This window comes from Schistocerca americana, chromosome 8 (genome assembly GCF_021461395.2).
Source record: "Schistocerca americana isolate TAMUIC-IGC-003095 chromosome 8, iqSchAmer2.1, whole genome shotgun sequence".
Taxonomy (NCBI): Eukaryota; Metazoa; Arthropoda; class Insecta; order Orthoptera; family Acrididae; genus Schistocerca; species Schistocerca americana.
In genome coordinates this window covers 121,423,650-121,442,097 of record NC_060126.1, presented here as the reverse complement: position 1 = coordinate 121,442,097, position 18,448 = coordinate 121,423,650, and the positions used below count along the sequence as shown (strand labels likewise).

Genomic DNA, 18,448 nt, shown 5'->3' with positions numbered 1-18,448 from the left:
TGCGTTGTGTAGAAGTGCTTCGTCACAACACAGCTACTGCAGTTTGTTTTGGTATCGTTCAATTTCGGTCGCTATGTCCGAAGGACTCTTCGCAGTCAACGCAATTAAAGAATACTCACAAGCCTAAGAGTTTTTAGAAAGGTGAAAAAAGAAATACAATACGGACTAGAAATCACAGAGGTACTTTTAGTACAAAATAATGCAAGTAAGTGGAACACCAGCCATTTGAACCAATGATAGCAAGCGGTATGAAAATAAACATCTGCTCGACTTAGTGCTTGCAATATGAGACACGATAAAAAAAAGGTAAATAAGTATTCTGAGTACGATTTTTCTTTTGCTCACTGCAGCCGGCCGGAGTGGCCGAGCGGTTCTAGGCGCTACAGTCTGGAACCGCGCGACCGCTACGGTCGTAGGTTCGAATCCTGCCTCGGGCATGGATGTGTGTAATGTCCTTAGGTTAGTTAGGTTTAAGCAGTTCTAAGTTCTAGGGGACTGACGACCTTAGCACTTAAGTCCCATAGTGCTCAGAGCCATTTGAATTTTTGCTCACTGCATTGTATTACAACAGCCTTAATTTAATGTTCCTTGTCACAAACACCATATGTGGTGATGACCATCTCTGTAATAGCATTCACCAATAGATGTTACTTCCGTGTCAAAATTTGCACCATAGCAAAAAATGTTCAAATGTGTGTGAAATCTAATGGGACTTAACTGCTAAGCTCATCAGTCCCTAAGCTTACACACTACTTAACCTAAATTATCCTAAGGGCAAACACAAACATCCATGCCCAAGGGAGGACTCGAACCTCCGCTGGGATCAGGCGCACAGTCCATGACTGCAGCGCCCTCGACCACTCGGCTAATCCCGCGCGGCTTGCACCATAGCACCTGACGTACAAGTCGCGCAGATCCGTTGGTTAACAATACTGGAAGACTAACAATAAAGCATTACCTTTCTCACATCCTCTAACCCTGCAACGGTCGCACTACTTACCCATCTGCCCATGTGGTATTAGGAAAACTTCATTAGCTTGCGCCCGAACTATCAGCTTCAATTAAAATCGAGCAATCACAAAATGTTACTGTCTATGTAAGTATTTTCGTTTGTTACTGATTAGGAAACTGTGCATCGCACTCCCCTCACATGTAGTGGTAAAATGGCGCAGCAGATAGCCGTCGAAAACAGATCAAGCGTGAAAACAGGAAGAAGGTGCACTGAACTGTGAAAAAGAAGCAAAATAGAAAGAGTGAACGGTCTAAGTTAAAGATGTGCAACAAGAAGCGAATCACAATGCCCACCGCGTCGTGATTGTGTGGGCACGAAGTCGGACTACGACGCGGGAGATCCGTCTTCAAACCTCACTCGTGCCTTTTTTTTTTTTTTTCACAGACTTATGAACTATCCGGTCACTGACGTGTCTGTTCTCCTTCTGTAGTCTTGCCAATTGTCATACTATACATAGCTTATAGAATACGTGTCATATGGTAGGAATATATTACCGACGCAAATGAATCTGATGAAAAGTGAGAGCAGGCTAAATGATGCATAGACCTCTTACAGAAATGAAAACAACAGATAAATGGGGATGAACTATGTTACAACAAAGGAATTCAAGACTAAAAAATTCCAAAACGAAACGCAAGAGTCATGACATATGGTACTTGTGAAGAACAAATAGAAGACGCGCACGTCTGGAGGTCCCTTCCTTGTACCTATGGGACTTAACTTCTGAGGTCATAAGTCCCCTTGACTTAGAACTACTTAAACCTAACGAACCTAAGGACATCACACCCATCCATGTCCGAGGTAGGATTCGAACCTGCGACCGTGGCAGCAGCGCGGTTCCGGACTGAAGCACCTAGAACCGCTTGGCCACAGCGACCAGCCCCGGACGGGAATTCATAATTTTGTGAAGAAATGAAAAGTATGCGGCACGAGGGAGCTTTGTACCTAGACCTCCTCCTTCACAATCCAACACCGTGTTCAAATAACCACGACGGCGTTGCTGTGCAAATGCACTCGTTATTGTACATCTTGAACATGGACCGTTCACTGTTTTCATTTTGCTTCTTTTCTCACAGTTCGATACACCTTCTTGCTGTTTTCATGCTTGATCTGTGTTCAATTTTTGACGCATTATCCACTGGGCCATCTTAGCGCTAAATCTGAGGGGGTTGCGATGGGGAGTTCCCCTCGTGAGCAGGAAAAGTACACTCTTCAAGAAGCTCTTAACATTGACTTTTTTGGGCTCGGCTGTAACTTGCAAAATGCATATTATTATCATATAAGGCTGTGAACGGCGGGCCCCACAAATACTTTATTTGGTCCATTTGCGGCTCGCGGAGCGCAGTTTGACGACTCTGTGTTACACTCTACATCTAGCAAGCGAAATAGTGGGCTCCTCTTCCGTCAACAGTTTATCGTAGCCCATTGGAATAGCGGAGATTCCATCATGATAAGATGCCCAGAGGGCTATGTGAACTATCTTACTTCATCACTTAGTACGCCACCTTTCCCTTCAGTGTTTTTCTCTTCCTCGATCTCAATCTCCCGTTCACTGATCGGTGCAGTCCCTAGGACAATGGACTCATGTTTTGGAGGAGTTTGGTTGCAATCCTCGTCTTGTCATCCAGAATTTGGTTTCCAAAGTTTTTTCCTTAATTTCTTAAGGCAAATGGCGGTACGGTTTCTTTGAAACTGACACCGCCAATTTCCTTTCCGATGCTTGACAATACGAACTTGCGGTCTGTTTTCTAAGACCCCATCCTCTATGTAGACTGTTAAATATCCTTTGTTTCCTCTTCGCTTCCTCCCTTCCGCGTTTCTCCATCACTCTCCTCTTTTTCATTTTGCTTTCTACTTTATCTCGTTTGTTCGCAGGAGAGCAAGGCGAAGCTGGGTCAGCGTAAAGGTCTGAGCAAGGGCGACCTGCGTAAGATCAACGGCATGTACAAGAAGGAGTGTCAGAAGCGCAAGTCATCCAAGGCTTAATCTGAAGAAAATGTCTAAGTGCTGGCAGTTGGGTCCGATCCATTCCACGTGGATCATCTGAGCAGCCAGCAGCCTTTCAAGCTGCTATCTCGTCGGCGTTAAAGACTATGCCTTCGCGTCACGTACTGAGTTAGATGTCTCTCTAATCATTTTGTTGCTTTCCAGACTGTTAGGGGATACACATAAATGGAACAGTTGCAGTACACTGTAATCACATCTGTAACTGTCTCTAAAACAGATCAGACGCCTTTACCACATTATCTTTGCATTTTGTGACAGTGTTACCTCTGTGAGAAAACTACAAAACGAAGTTCGAATAATTGACTGCAGCAAGTGTAATGGATCTGTGAAGAATGCTTGAGACTATTACTCACCACAAGCATTTAAACGAGACATATTTACACAACATGGATGTGTTACTGACCGTTATGATTCTTTGGTAGGGCCTGTCACGTTCGTTGAAATATCAGTTAATTTGCATCTATCTTATTATTTTCATTTTGCTTTTCAAGGGTTGATATGGGGTGAATCGACTGTCAAATGGCTCATTGAGTTTTGTGAGAGGCGAGACGCAAGTCCACATCATTCTTGGTCCATAATGTGTGTGCTATAATTAATCTACTTTGTATAAAACATCTACAGCTTATCTTACCTGTTCTTGCTTGCTTTCGTAGGATAATGAAGGTTTAGGAAGTCATTTATACTTGTAAGACGTAAATGCACGAAGCAGTTTTGTTGCAGTTAATGTCGATTAATAGTGCCAACAATTTTTTTATGTCACATCAAAAATACATGAAACTTTAATTGAATTTTAAATAAGTATTTAACATGTATTATTGCACTTGAATAATGATTGTCATACCACAAAGATCTATTTCACTGTATACTGGTTTGTATTTTTATAAATAAAATAAATACACTGAATTCATGTTTTGACTCCATTCTTTGCTAAAATTTCACAAGTATTGGCGTTCACAGCACGGACACTCATTTTGGGGCGAGACAGTCATCCTGGAACTGGAACTACCTCTTCGTCACTGATATAGTGCAAATAAGTTGGGATCGTCGAACTTCTCATCAGAGTTGTCTGGGAACTGGAATGTATACAAAAAGAAGAGAATCAGCTAATGAATTTCATGCATTATGATTGGCAACTATATGAACAATTTATAGATGTACATTTAGGTTTAATTGCACAAAGGCTGTGAGTTATTACTGGGGATAAATCTGCAATAACTGAAACTTAGACTGGTTTGCGTCACTGATACAGTGCGAAAAACCTGGAATCATCGCTCTTCTCGTCAGATTTGTTGAGGAACTGGAATGTGTACCAGAAGAATTGAATTCCGCCTGAACAAGCCATGAAGGCACAACGGTACCGACCGGTCGCCGTGTCGTCCTCAGACCACAGGCATCACTGGATGCGGATATGGAGGGGCATGTGGTCAGCACACCGCTCTCCCTGCCGTACGTCAGTTTACGAGACCGGAGCCGCTACTTCTCAATCAAGCAGCCCCCCCCCCCTCCCAACTCCCTTGCCAACAGCGCCAATCCAAGTGGTAGCCCAACTTGGCAGCGCTTAATTTTGGTAATCTGGAAGATCAGTGTTAACGCTTAGGCAGGGCCACGTATAAAATTGACGCATTGCGATTGCCACTATTTATTTTCCATTTCATTTGATTGCCTATGATCGGATTCAGGTGTTTTCACACGCATCTGCAGAATGCAAACAATTACATTCGCACTGCATTTAAAATAGATAGGAGGCCAGACGTTTGCCCTCAACAGTCGCCACTACTTCTTTCTTCTTCATACACACACACACACACACACACACACACACACACACACCAGCACCACCACCAACACCATAACCACCACAAATACGACCTCTACTACACACAAACATACACAGTTTTAATATCAATGAATGACATTGCCTCATAAATAAATGTAAAATAGTTCCAACCCATCAGGTTCTCACCAATATTTTTGAGTGAAAGGTATTTAACTGGAAGAAGCTGCGATTCTGAAATGCGTCGAATGTGAAATAGCCGCTGTACTCTGTAGAATGAATGCAAAAAAATGCCCAGAGTAAATGGCGGAAACCATTTATAAGTCTGATACGTTTTATGTTACATAACAGCTTCACGCATTGCTGTATATCGTATGGATCTAAATAAGTAGCAACCGTAAGCACATCTGAAAACATCCGAAATCGGCCAGTGGCAGTGAAATAGTGCTGTAAACCTAAATACTGCCTTTTTAGCTCAAATTCATCGTCAGTTATAGATGTTACAATAACGCTCTTCCCAAATCCATAACGTACAATATAATGTTATGAACCATACTCAACAGCTGTTTACAGTAATGTCAACTCCGCTATAGAAAGCACTATACTGAATTATAACTATAGGTTAGTAGGGTAGTTACTACGTTCTCACCTTGGTCACCTCGCCCCAGAAGCATTCCGTAAATCGATAGGCCCGCTCACATTTGTCCGATGAGCCTGGAACAATAAAACCAACGAAATATCTTAGGTATATATGTTGCATGAAAGTTTTATTTTTTCTGCTGTGATTGCAGATTTTTGGAAAGATAATAATACCTATTATACATGGCTCTAGCGGTAATCGAAAACTCTGGGTGTGGTAGCGTCTCCTCTCTGAAGGCTATATACTATTGCATAAAGTATGTTAACGGAATCGGCGTCTGGAAACTCGGCCCACATGTAATTGCTACGAATTTTCCATACTGCTTATACGATGAGTAATACAATAATCAGCATTTCGTCCATTGATCGGGTGCTATGAAACAGTAACTCATCTGACAAGGGGGCCACACGGCAATCGGATTTTTGTAATTTTTATGTTTATGATATATGTGGTTCAGAACTCAAATATACCTCCCCCAAAGCAGTTCTCTGTAATTCTCAAAAATACTCGAGAACATCGACTTTTAAGTTTTCCGCCCTTTTTAAAACACTAAATTAAGATGATTTTCTTTCGACAAGCAGTGTGGCTATGTGATAGGCGGTGAAGTGGTAGGACCTGGGTTTTAGTCCTGCTAGAATCAAATTTTAAAACAAGCATTCTATGAGCATTTACGTGAAACGTAAAGTACAGAAAGACAGAAAAAATTAATACGTATTTTTCTAACTATACAGTCCTGTTTAACAATCTTTTACAAAAGATGGCAATTAAGAAATTTTGTTCGTAATGAAAGCTGAATTTTTGTGTGCAATACATAATTATAAATAAGAAGACGTGATTTTTATAGATATGACTATTAGATCCGTTAACTGGCATATATGTGGTAAATTTTATATTTAAGTGAAGAAAGGTATTTGAAATGAAAGAAAAAACGAAAAAATAGTGACGGAGTGATTATCAGTCTCGGGCGCCTAATGTTTTCTACGCCTGACGGAAATGGTTGTAGAACACGCACCTTTGTTTAAAAATTTGATCAATACAGCGGGTGAACACTCTGTCACAGGCCATTTCTCGTCAACAAATACGAACCTTATTTTCGCATATGAAACATGTTTGGAAAACTTAAAAGTCGATTTATTCGAGAATTTTGTAGAGTTGCATCGCGCTGCTTTGAGAGAGCTTCACGTGCCATAAATATAAAAAAAAGTTCTAAAGATCCGATTGCTAGGTGGTTCCATTTTGAGAAGGAGACTACTTAGCGACTACTAAGAACCAAATGGAAACGCTGACTTAATTAACAGCTTTCGACTAACTGAAAACATGTGTTATTTCGAGCGTCGTAAAGGTTTAGTAAACAATGAAGACGCGAAAGAGCGACGATGATAAGGAAAATTCATACAGTTTCCTGAATTCCAGGGAGGTTGTATTGTGAACCTGCAGGAGAATGTATGAAGAGTGGAAATGTCAAGATGATGCGGATGAAGTTGATATTGGTTATGGGACACGTCAACGAATGTTGACTGATGAATTGGGCATGCTAAAGATCTTGACTGCCGATCAGAAGGCACAGTATGTTGAAGTGAGCACCGACGGCTCCGTGAAAACGTGCGGCGACGACGGCCCGAACTTTGGCGTCAAGGGAACTGGCTGCTGCATCACGACAACGCGCCTTGTCACACGTTCTTGCTCACCAGGACCTTTATGGCAAAAAACGACATGGCGGTTGTACACCACCCACCGTACTCGCCAGATTTGACACCTTGCAACTTCGCGCTATTCCCAAAACCGAAACTCGAGTTGAAAGGCCGTCGGTTCGACACTCTAGAGAGGATTCAAGAAGCATCGCTGGCGGTGATAAACACCCTCAAAGAACAGGACGTCCAGAAAACGTTTGACCAGTGGCAGAAGCTCTGGGACCGGTATGTACGTGCGGATAGTTACCCCAGAAGACACCACGGCGTAATAACGCCTCTACACTTGATAACGGCCTCTGTTCGGTGAGAAAGAAGGTCAAGTTTCCTCAGTTGCGCCACTCATAATAATTGAATCCCGCAGAGGAACCAAATGCGATGATGTTGATTGCTGCGTTTCACCCACTGTGCCAAATAGTCCCAGACATTTTCTATGGAAATAAAATCGGGTGATCCAGTGGGATAATGGAGGTGCGACTAGGTGCGTGAGTGTTCGTCAAACCGGTTCGTATGGAGGCCTACAGATGTGGCTATTGCCATCATAGAAGACGAGTGTCCTCGGCGTAGTCATCATGAGATGTTGAAGAAAGGACAACTTTGGGCTACCAAGAATTTTAAAATAAACATACTGATCAGTTTGTAGATGAGATGGTCCAAATTATTGAGCAAAAACTCCCCCAAACCATCACTGATCCACCTCTGACCTGAACTACCCATTTACAGTTAAATGCCACACTGGACTCTTGATGAAATGGACGCCATGCATCATTTGAGAAGAGGCAAATTTCCGTCTCCTCAGAACACATTACACACCTATAGCCAAAAAAGTCCAGTTTCTTTGTTATTTGGCTCATTGAAGAGTAATGTGACATTTAATGTGACCACCTGCCAGAAGCTTGAATAATCATCTTTTACAGTTCGGACTGCTGCGAAACGTGCATGAAGAGAGTAAGTGAGTCAGAAGGACCCATGCTGAAGGCAATGCCGTGGCCAGCGGCGATAGGTTTTTCTGTTGAGCATCCACAGCGCGAACAGTCCTATGGAGGTGCTCCCAGGGATTTTCTGTTGGGTTTAAATCTGGGGAGGTTGGTGGTCAAAGGAGTGTGGTAAACTTCAAACCACGGACATGTTGCACTGTCCTAGTGGTAGATATCATCATCCCGAGGAGGAACAAACTGCATGAAGGTGTGGATGTGTTCCAATGGATAGCTGCATACTTTTGTTGATCCAGTGTGCCTTCCAGAATGACGCGATCATCCACGGAATGGCACGAAAATATTCCCCAGACTATAACGGTCCTTCCTCCGGGATGCAAACTTTCCGACGATTGTTGTAGGGCCGTACACGCTAATGTCCATCTATCCAGTGAAGGATAAAATGTGCTTGAGCTGGAAAGGCTGCCTGTCGCAACTCATTTCATGTCTAGTTGCCGTATTGGCGAGAAAATTGCAGCCTCCGTCGCTGATGAACAGCAGTCACGATGGGTGCGTGAAGCAGGGGCTAGCCGTAGAGACCCATAAGCAGAAACGTTCGCTGAATGATCGTTGAGGAGACACTGTTGGTTCGCCTGGGTGGTCAGTTGCTCAGTGGTTGCACGTCTTATTCGCCCATACAGATCTTCGCACTCGTCGTTCTCCCCTGTCATCTATGGCCCGTGGTGCACCACAGTTGCCTCCGCGCCGACAACAACGATGGCACAGTTTCTGGCTTTTTACACTCTCCACTGCTAGTGCTGCCACGTGTCGTCTGTGAGTGGTAATTGCACGTTGACATTGAACATAAGCGGCGGTCACAATTATGTGACCGGACCGTGTATTTACCTTTATAGGTCGCTAAGAGTTATGGCCTTCTGCGAAGTATCCGACTCCAAATGTCCGTGGCAAGTTGTTGCCTTTGAAATGTTGGATCGGAAACTGAAACGGCGCTGCATTCATTGGCAGCAACAATCCATATCGTATTTGAAACAGATTGTTGCTGGGAATCGATCACACTCGTCTCTAACCGCTGTCAGTTAGTGTACTTTCACGACGACTGCTCTTACACTGTGTCCGCCTCTATAGCTGATCGGTCAGCGCGGCTGACTGCCACACGGAGGACCCAGTTCAATACTCTGTTACACTAGGGATCTTTCCTTGGTGGGAGGACATAGTACTAACCCTTAGCCTCATGAACCTGACTGAAGAACTACTGGGGCGAGCAGTATCGGCTCCAGTTCACGAAATTGATAATAGCCTTGGAGAGCGGTTTACTGACCCTACACTTCACCATACCGCATCCAATGACGCCATTGGCAGAGAGTGCCACCGCAGTCAGTCGGGACAGATGGACCTAATAGCGCCTGTGCTCGGAGTCTATATTCTTACACCTTATTATACAGACGCAAGGGGGAGACCACTCCTTGTAGACACACTGGACCGTCTGTCTTGATGCACTAGCAAATCGAGTGTTTTCAATCGGTTGTTTTCACGCGTAAATACAAACACTATAGTTTTTTCTCCCATTCTGTCGCACCTCGACTTCGACCCGTCATAGTGCACTGATTCTATGCAGTCGAATGTCGCGTACACGGGACGTACTGCCAAGACTTAGATCACCAGTTGAGGTTCATATCTCTGCCTTGCTCAGTTGTACATCGTCACTGAGATCCAAATAAAGGTGGAAAATAATATTTTGTTCGACTAGCTGTGAGGAGTCAACGTCCTTGCCGCAGTCTCAGCACTGGTTCCCGTCAGACCACCGAAGTTCAGCGCTGTCGGGCCTGGCTAGCACTTGGGGATTCACTACCCGCGTGTGCCGAGTGCTATTGGCAAGCGGGTTGCACTTGGCTCTTATGATTCCAATTGAGGAGCTACTTGTCTGAGGAATAGCGGCAACAGCTGGAAGAGCGGTGTGCTGATCACATGCCCCTCTGTATCCGCATCCGGTGAAGACTAAGGGTGAGGATGACACGGCGGCCGGTCGGTACCATTGGGTCATCAAGGCCTGTCCGGAGGTTGGCTTTTAGTTTGTAAGTGTGAGGAGATCGTATACGAAATTTTTTTTTTAATTTGAACTTTTTCTTACGGTATAATCGTGAGTGTATCAAAATGTTGATATTAACTTTGTATGTATTATTTCTACTCACTCATGTCCTTACGTATGTCTGTTATGCGACTACGTAAATTTTGAGATTGCTGTCATTTTGAAATTTGCCAACAAAGACGTACCTCATTCAAACAATATACAGTTTCCGTCTCATTAGAAGTAGTTATTTTTCATGTTTCGCAAGTGAGTTATCGAAAATATTCCGTACAGCTGAAACGAAAAGGTATCGGACAACACTGATGACTTCAAGAATAGTTAGCTGCTAACTCCAACTGTTAGGAAATGTCGACATGGTTGCCTCTTGACTGTAAAATTATTTATTTCTTCATATGGCCAATATGAAATAGTAATAATTGTGCGTTAGCATGTGCCAGAAGCTAAAAAAACCATCTGAAATACGTTCTAAGACCAAAAAAGGTGCACCTTGAAAGACTTATCCGACTGCGACGGAAATCGGTAATTGTGAGGCACATGTAAGGAGAACCAAACAATTAAAGTTTCATATAAAAAGTATGATTCATTCAAGTGAAAGACCTTATCCAAGCAGTTATTCAGTTCGAGATTGATTGATCGAGTTGTTGTATGTCCTCATAATGGATACAGCGCCAATTTTTGTACAGTTACCAAGTTAGATCATCAAAACGCCGAGCTGGTTGGAGGGCCCTGCCCATCATGCTCAAAACGTCCTCGACCAGGGAGAGATCCGGCGACCCCTTGTTGGTCAACATCACCAGACGTGCCTTCGCTGGTCATCGGAGTTCAGTTCGAAGCAGGACTCATCACTGAAATCAGTTCTATTTCAGTCAATAAGTTTCCACTTGTAAATAATAGATTTCAGCAATCAGTTGTTCTTTTGAAATTTTATTGGCAGATCTAGATTTCAGCTAGAAACTAGCCATTATCAATGCACTACCATTTTTGATCATTGCATGTAATGCCTGTTCAATGAACTGTGGATCAAGACAGACCAACAGGCATTACATGCATTGATAAAAAATGATAGTGCATTGAGTATGGCTAATTTCTAGCTGAAATATTAATTTGCCAATAAAATTTCAAAAGGACGACTGATTGCTGAAATCTATTATTTACAAGTCAATATAACATTCGCTGCGTGCCACAGCCTTCTGAATGGAAGGTAACCTGACCTGAATAAGATTCCGGGCACAAGACGTGTCTGAACACTCCACACACACACACACACACACACACACACACACACACAATGGTGAGATACCAACCTGTCGTCCGCCATACGGCCCGACGAACAGAGTGATGATCTGTGGTGCCTTTTCTTTTTATAACAGGACCTCTTCGGTCGTCATCCGCGGCGCTCTTACAGCACAACGGTACGTCGACGATAATCTACGTCGTTATTTTTCTGCCCCAAATGGCAAGCCACCCTGTCCTACATTTCATCAGTGTAGTGCCCGTCCGCACAGGACGAGAGTTAATGCTACTTGTCTTCGATCTTCCCATACCCTACCTTGGCCACCAAGGTCGATGGATCTCTTCCACAATGAGAGTGTTTGAAGCACCGTCTCGTGATTTTGACAATCTAACTCGCAAATTGGACAGAACTTGCCACGATATCCCTGGGAAAGACATCAAATAACTCTGTCAATCAATGGCAAGCCGAATAACTGCTGCATAAGGATCAGAGGTGGACCAGCACCTTATTGAATTGCTCAATTAATGAATCTCTTTCTCTTGAATAAATTATGAATCTTTTTTTTTAAATTATACTCATTTTTTTGTGTGTATATGTAAATCACATCCATCCATCTCCGTCCCAAACAGATACTTCCTTTGTGTCCCCCCCTGGTAGCTGAGTGATGTCGGCACGGTAACTCAGCGTGTTCGGTCAGAGGGTTAGCTACCCTCTGTAATAAAAAAACTGAGCTAATGGATCAACAACGAACTGAAATGGGTGTCTATCGACGTCCGCCCCGAGCAGATACAACGAACAAAAGCGAACAAAATGAGATTAAAAAAAAAAAGTGGTCAGCGCGACAGACTGTCAATCCAAAGGGCCCGGGTTCGATTCCCGGTTGGGTCGGAGATTTTCTCCGCTCAGGGACTGGGTGTTGTGTTGTCCTAATCATCATCATTTCATCCCCATCGACGCGCAAGTCGCCGAAGTGGCGTCAGATCGAAAGAAATGCACCAGGCGAACAGTCTATCCGACGGGAGGCCCTCGTCACACGACATTTCATTCCACTTCCTTTGTGGTTTGTCTTTTTCTATTTCTTTTAGAGTTTATGTCAGATTTTTCGAGTTTCGACATGCGCTAAAACACAATTACCAGAACTTGATGATGGCCATACGGCCGAAATTGCAATAACGGGTTGTACAAATTAATCATTCTACTGCCATAAGGCTACTACGATGTCATTTACAAAACTTTACATTGCGAACTCCAGCTACGAGAAGTTAAGCCAAGTGTTAGGCTGCGCTGGGAAACGTTCCGAAGGTGTAGGATCAGTAAGGGTAACGTTGTATTAGTTCATCACATGAGTTAGATTTCCTAAAACATGTCACTACCGGCACAGTACACAAGGCAATTATGGGCATCTCTTCCGAGGCCGTAGGAAATGATGGAGTGAGCATTGGCATGATTAAGAACGTCGTAAACACTATTACTCCAGTTATCACAGACATCATCAACCTGTCTCTTGTCAGTAGTACATATCCTACTGAGTGGAAGCAAAGTTTAATTCAATCCATACCCAAGACTGACAACCCTAAGTCGCCAGGTGACTACAGGCCGATCAGCATACTTCCTGCAATATCTAAAGCCCTAGAATACATCGTCCATGAACAGCTGACGGATTACCTCAAAACTCATAACATCCACGACAAATATCAGTCAGGCTTTCGAAAGCACCATAGTACAGCAACTGCATTAATCAAAGTAACTGATGACATTAAACATGCTATGGACAGGTGTGAAGCTACCATCCTAACACTGCTTGACTTTAGCAAGGCTTTTGATACAGTTGACTTTGATATATTACTAATTAAAATGAAGCAGCTGAATTTCTCAAACATCGCAATACACTGGTTCGACAGCTACCTCAAAAACAGAAGTCAACAAGTCATTTGTGGGTCGGAAAAGTCATCATGGAAAAACGTGCGCTCTGGAGTTCTCCAAGGCTCCGTCCTTGGTCCATTACTCTTCTCACTGTACGTTAATGATATTTCTTCAGTGATTCACTCCTGCAACTACCATCTATATGCCGACGACATCCAACTGTACATAAGTGCAAGCCCCAAGAACATTGCTGACGCAGTAGCGAGTATGAACGCAGATCTTTGCTCTGTTTCTCGATGGGCACAGAACCTAGGTCTGAAACTAAACCCCAAGAAATCCCAGGTCATACTTATATCTCATCCAAAGTTAATCAGTCGGTACTTTCGCGAAACAGTCCCTCAAATACTCCTCAATGGTACCCAACTACCATACCAAAAAACAGTAAAAGACCTTGGAATAATCTTGGATGAACACCTAAACTGGGAAGAACAAACAGTCACAGCTTGCCGGAAATCGCTCTCCTCCCTACATACAATTCAAAAATTTAGAAAAATATTTCCAACCCATGTTAAACAAAAATTAGTCCAAACACTAGTCTTGCCTAATCTTTACTACTGTGATGTAGTTCAACACGGCACAAATAGTGAAAATTCGAGATGCCTCGAGCTAGTGATGAATGCTTACGTTAGATACGTCTGCAATATACGGTTGTATGATCATATCAGTCCTTCATACTCCCAGCTAGGTTGGATACGCCCACATACGGCACGCGATCTCCACACGATGTGCTTACTTCATCGATTTCTTAGCCACTGGTGCCCCCAATACTTATCTTCTCACATTAAACACCTATCATCATTCCACAACCGCAATACCAGATCGGATACGTCTAGCATATTGGCTGTACCTTTACATAACACAAAATCTTTCTCCGTGTCATTCTCCATCTCAGCCATACGACTATGGAACGCGCTCCCCTGTGATCTGCGTCTTATCCAGAACCACTCAACATTCAAGAGGGAACTCAAGACTTACATATTAGGGACGGTATAGCCACCATTGTTGTGCTCCTCTCATCTTTTTCTTTCTCCTCTCCATCATAGCTTCGAATTTTACCATTCTATTTCTCTTCCTCTAACCGATCTACCTCTTCTATATCTCTTTTGCCCCATTCTATCGTCTTATGTCTCTGCTTGATGAGAATAACTCACAAGCTGCAAGAATATAACGAGAAAATTCCCAACTAGCAATAGGACTGACAATCATAAAAGAAAAATATGTTTACTTACATATACATAGTCATTATTATTATTATTATTATTATTCTTTATTGTTATAATTATTTTTTGATTGTTATAATTATCATTGTACTACTTTTATAATCTCTATTTTTTTTCTTTAACATTAATACTGTATAACATGTTATATGTCCTTAATGTTCTGTAGAAACTGAAATTTGTTGAATCTGAGTATGCCTGGTTAGGTGTAAGAGAGGGCCTGAAGGCCCTAATCTTGCCAGGTAAAATAAATGCATAAATAAATAAATAAAACCGTGGAAAATATGTAACATATTTGAATGCGTTATACGGATGGATAATATAGTGTAGTGAAGGACGAGATGGCGACGAAAATCAGAAAGAAAAGAATCCAGCGAGAAAAAAAGTAACAGAATCCCACAGAAGTGTATCATAAAGTCTTGTCCTCGAACTTGGCATGGAAAGAAAACGACAAAGACAAAAGCGAAACGATAATGGTGAAAAAGAGACAGACGCATGACTGTCTTCCTACGCTATACCTCTGGGTGATATGAGAACAAAATTTTGTAAAATGATTCATTCTACTCTACGCACTTGATAGTTTTTGGTAAACCATTAGGCCAGTTTTACGTAGTTTTTCCTGAAGTAATTATGTACACCAAGATGCCGACAGCAGTTTACTTACCTGTCGCAGAACATTTATAAACGAGAAAATCGATGCTTAATTGGTCGAGGTGAGAATCGGACAAATTGTGCTTCATGTTTGCTATGAGGAAGCCGCCTTCGTCATCCATCTAGAAAAAGGTAGATTTTGTTGTTTCAAGAGAAAAAATGCCGTTCACACTATTCAAGAACATTAATTTAAACTAAAGCAAAATGAATTTGTTTGAACTGAAGCAATAGAAAACTATTCCGTGCAGGTTATACTTACCCACTCGTACTTGTTGAGAAGACAGAACACAAAACACTGAAAATGCAAGTAGAAATTAGGATCATATTTCTCAAAATACGAATATGATTATTTAAACTATATAATAACATCAGCATATTGTAGCACGTAACATTTTTAATTTTTTAGTAGTGAGTAATGGAGGATTACGCTTGTGCCTGACATCTCATCGTTACCAAAGTTGTCAAAGACCGAACACAACATCAACTTGGACAGGAAGCCTGCCGTGATAAAAGATGGAAGAATTATTGAGAGTCGTCTTTAATGAAAACCTAAATATAAATTAGGGTTGAGTGTACTACACCGTGCCATCTAGATCGGTTGGATTTTTATTGCCAACACAATTAGTTACGGTATATAATACAGCAGACTATCTCATCTTGACCACTGCCATCATTATCATCACCATTAGCGGGAGGACCCATGTAGCATTCACTGCAGTATGGAAATCAGGTGCAGAGGTGTCCATGTACGTCATACGTTTCCACGTTTCTGTTTGTTCTACTCTTAGTCCGGCATCCAGCTTTTTAGTTTTATTCGTTATAATTTTGATGTAACATAACTGCGACTAAAATGGTTTCCAACCGACCGTGACTACTTTTGTGCAGTTATTAGGATGAGTCGCGTCTGAGTTAAACAATGACATACTGATTTGAACATTGTATTGTGCTTAGTGGCTGCAGAAACGACACGTTGTCTTGTCATTGCTCTCGGTTATCTTGGTGTGTTAGCGTTCGGGGTAGTTTTTATTTTACTTTGTCAAAAGTATCGGTTGAATCTTCGTCGTTAGTGGCGTAATACAGGTTTACGTGTGCAGTGTGGAGCTGTAACGACGTAGCAGTGTAATACAACGGAGGAATGAAACAGCAGCTTCACTGTACCTTACGAGTAACAGACTGCAAGTATTATAGTGTATTTTGTTGCAACAAACAATTTGAGAAGGATAACAAAATAAGCGTTTACTCACCTTGAAACCAATGTTTTCTGGATCTATCTTTTTATTTATCAGTGCCCTATTCATGTCCACTGCAAAAAAAGAAGTAAAAATAATATTAGTAGCTTTTATTATTAAGCTGCATTTCTTGGGTAGCTACCAAAGTTCAGTGGGCAGCTAGAACGTTCTCCAGGGTTATAACAGGAATCACAGAACCCAATATAAACATAAAAATGGCGTTCATGATTTGTGATTTTCTGTTTAAAGAAATATGGATAAGATAAAATGAGAAGACTGTAATGGATACAACTACGCTTCTTATTGATGAGGTCTGGTAAGAGTATTCATGTACTAACGGTATCTAATCTAACGTAAAAATCCTCGTCATGATCCGTAAATTTCTTATTTGAAGAATTTGAATAAGAAGATATGAAAAGAATGTGACGAATGTATCCGTGGATACAGTTGAGGAGGAGTGGTAATGGGACTGGTAACCGTCTTCACAATGCAGCCTATCGGATGGTACTTATTTTTTTTTAAGTGTGACATTACCTAGAATAATTTCTAGGAATAGCATCAACGCCAATAGCTAACATTATCAACGAGTTTGAAAGTTGTCTGTCAGGTATGCCAGCTTTCAGTTTCTCATTTTTTCCGCACCTGCTAACTCGCGAGCATTTTCGATAAGATAATCTTGCCCACTAATCGATGTCTGCGGTGAACACAGTCTTAGCTCAGGCAAGGCAGGGAGTCTACACGACGCTGTTCGCCGAACGGTGTATGCTATTTTGACGGAGAGATTGGCTGGCGGTTGTACTCGGGTTTGTATGTGAAAGCTTGCAATGAGGTTTGTTTCATGCATTCTCTGGTTACGAGCTACGAGTTATAAAGCAACCCACTGGAAAACCCATATTGGTGCTGTATATTAGTGGAAACTTACAAGTGATACTATTCATCATCTTTCGTATTGTGGGGCATGCAGTACAGATTCATTCGCCAGAATTTGTCTTCCTTATATTATGCATTTAGATTGTATGCGAGCTACACAAATCACTTCGTCACTCATTGCATTTTTGTCCCTTTCATGATTTTTTATTTTTTTAAACGTCTTGTGCCGTAGGACCAAATTGAGAAGCAAATCCTCCATGAAATTACAACATAAAAGTATAACAGATAAAAATAAATCTTTATGAACTTAAAAAAAGACAGGCTATAAGTTTAAGTAAACGCAGTCAGTATTGTAACACAGGAATCAGCTTAATTTTTCAAGGAACTCCTCGACAGAATAGAGGGAGTGACACATGAGGAAACTCTTCTGTTTCGATTTGAAAGCGCGTAGATTACTGCTAAGATCTTTTATTCTTCCGATAGCTTATTGAACATTGATGCAGCATTGTCTTGCACATCTTTGCGCACAAGAGTCAAGGAAGTGCGATCCAAATGCAGATTGGTTTTCTACCTAGAATTAACTGAGTGAAAGCTGCCAATTCTTGGGAACAAGTTCATATTGTTAACAAGAAATGATAGTAAGGAACATAAATATTGAGAAGCCAATGTCAGAATACCCAGAATAATGAACAGGGGTCGACAACAAGTTCGCGAACTTACGCAACTTATTGCCCGAACCGACCATTTCTGAGACAAAAATATCTTTTGAAAATGAGAAGAGTTACCCCAAAACATAGTATCATACGCCATAAGTCAATGAAAATAAGCCTTGTCTATCCGATGTATGGTCTAAGGGCCGCGCGGGATTAGCCTAGCGGTCTAAGGCGCCGCAGTCATGGACTGTGCGGCTGGTCCCGGCGGAGGTTCGAGTCCTCCCTCGGGCATGGGTGTGTGTGTTTGTTCTTAGGATAATTTAGGTTAAGTAGTGTGTAAGCTTAGGGACTGATGACCTTAGCATTTAAGTCCCATAAGATTTCACACACATTTTTTTATGGTCTAAGGTGGAGTGTCTCACACATTGTTATTATGTACTTCAGGGTGAGAAAACAGTCAGTAGAACAAGCTTCGCAGCTATATTCAGATTCAACAATGTTGTTGTTGTTGTGGTCTTCAGTCCTGACA

General features: G+C 42.0%; 2 protein-coding genes across 2 annotated transcripts in view; one reads left to right on the top strand and one right to left on the bottom strand.

Moving 5' to 3' along the window:
* Positions 1-2,998, top strand: part of LOC124545614 (hatching enzyme 1.2-like) — a 146,953-nt gene extending 143,955 nt beyond the window's left edge. Inside the window, exon 6 of the mRNA XM_047124562.1 lies at positions 2,897-2,998. Coding sequence (XP_046980518.1) covers positions 2,897-2,998 — 102 coding nt within the window. The remainder of the gene's footprint in view (positions 1-2,896) is intronic.
* Positions 2,999-3,872: 874 nt separating this feature from the next.
* Positions 3,873-18,448, bottom strand: part of LOC124545403 — a 39,333-nt gene continuing 24,757 nt past the window's right edge. The window contains exons 3-7 of the mRNA XM_047124318.1: positions 16,412-16,470; positions 15,427-15,462; positions 15,181-15,289; positions 5,443-5,507; positions 3,873-4,092 (exon numbers count right to left, since the gene is read on the bottom strand). Coding sequence (XP_046980274.1) covers positions 4,033-4,092; positions 5,443-5,507; positions 15,181-15,289; positions 15,427-15,462; positions 16,412-16,470 — 329 coding nt within the window. The 3' untranslated portion in view covers positions 3,873-4,032. The remainder of the gene's footprint in view (positions 4,093-5,442; positions 5,508-15,180; positions 15,290-15,426; positions 15,463-16,411; positions 16,471-18,448) is intronic.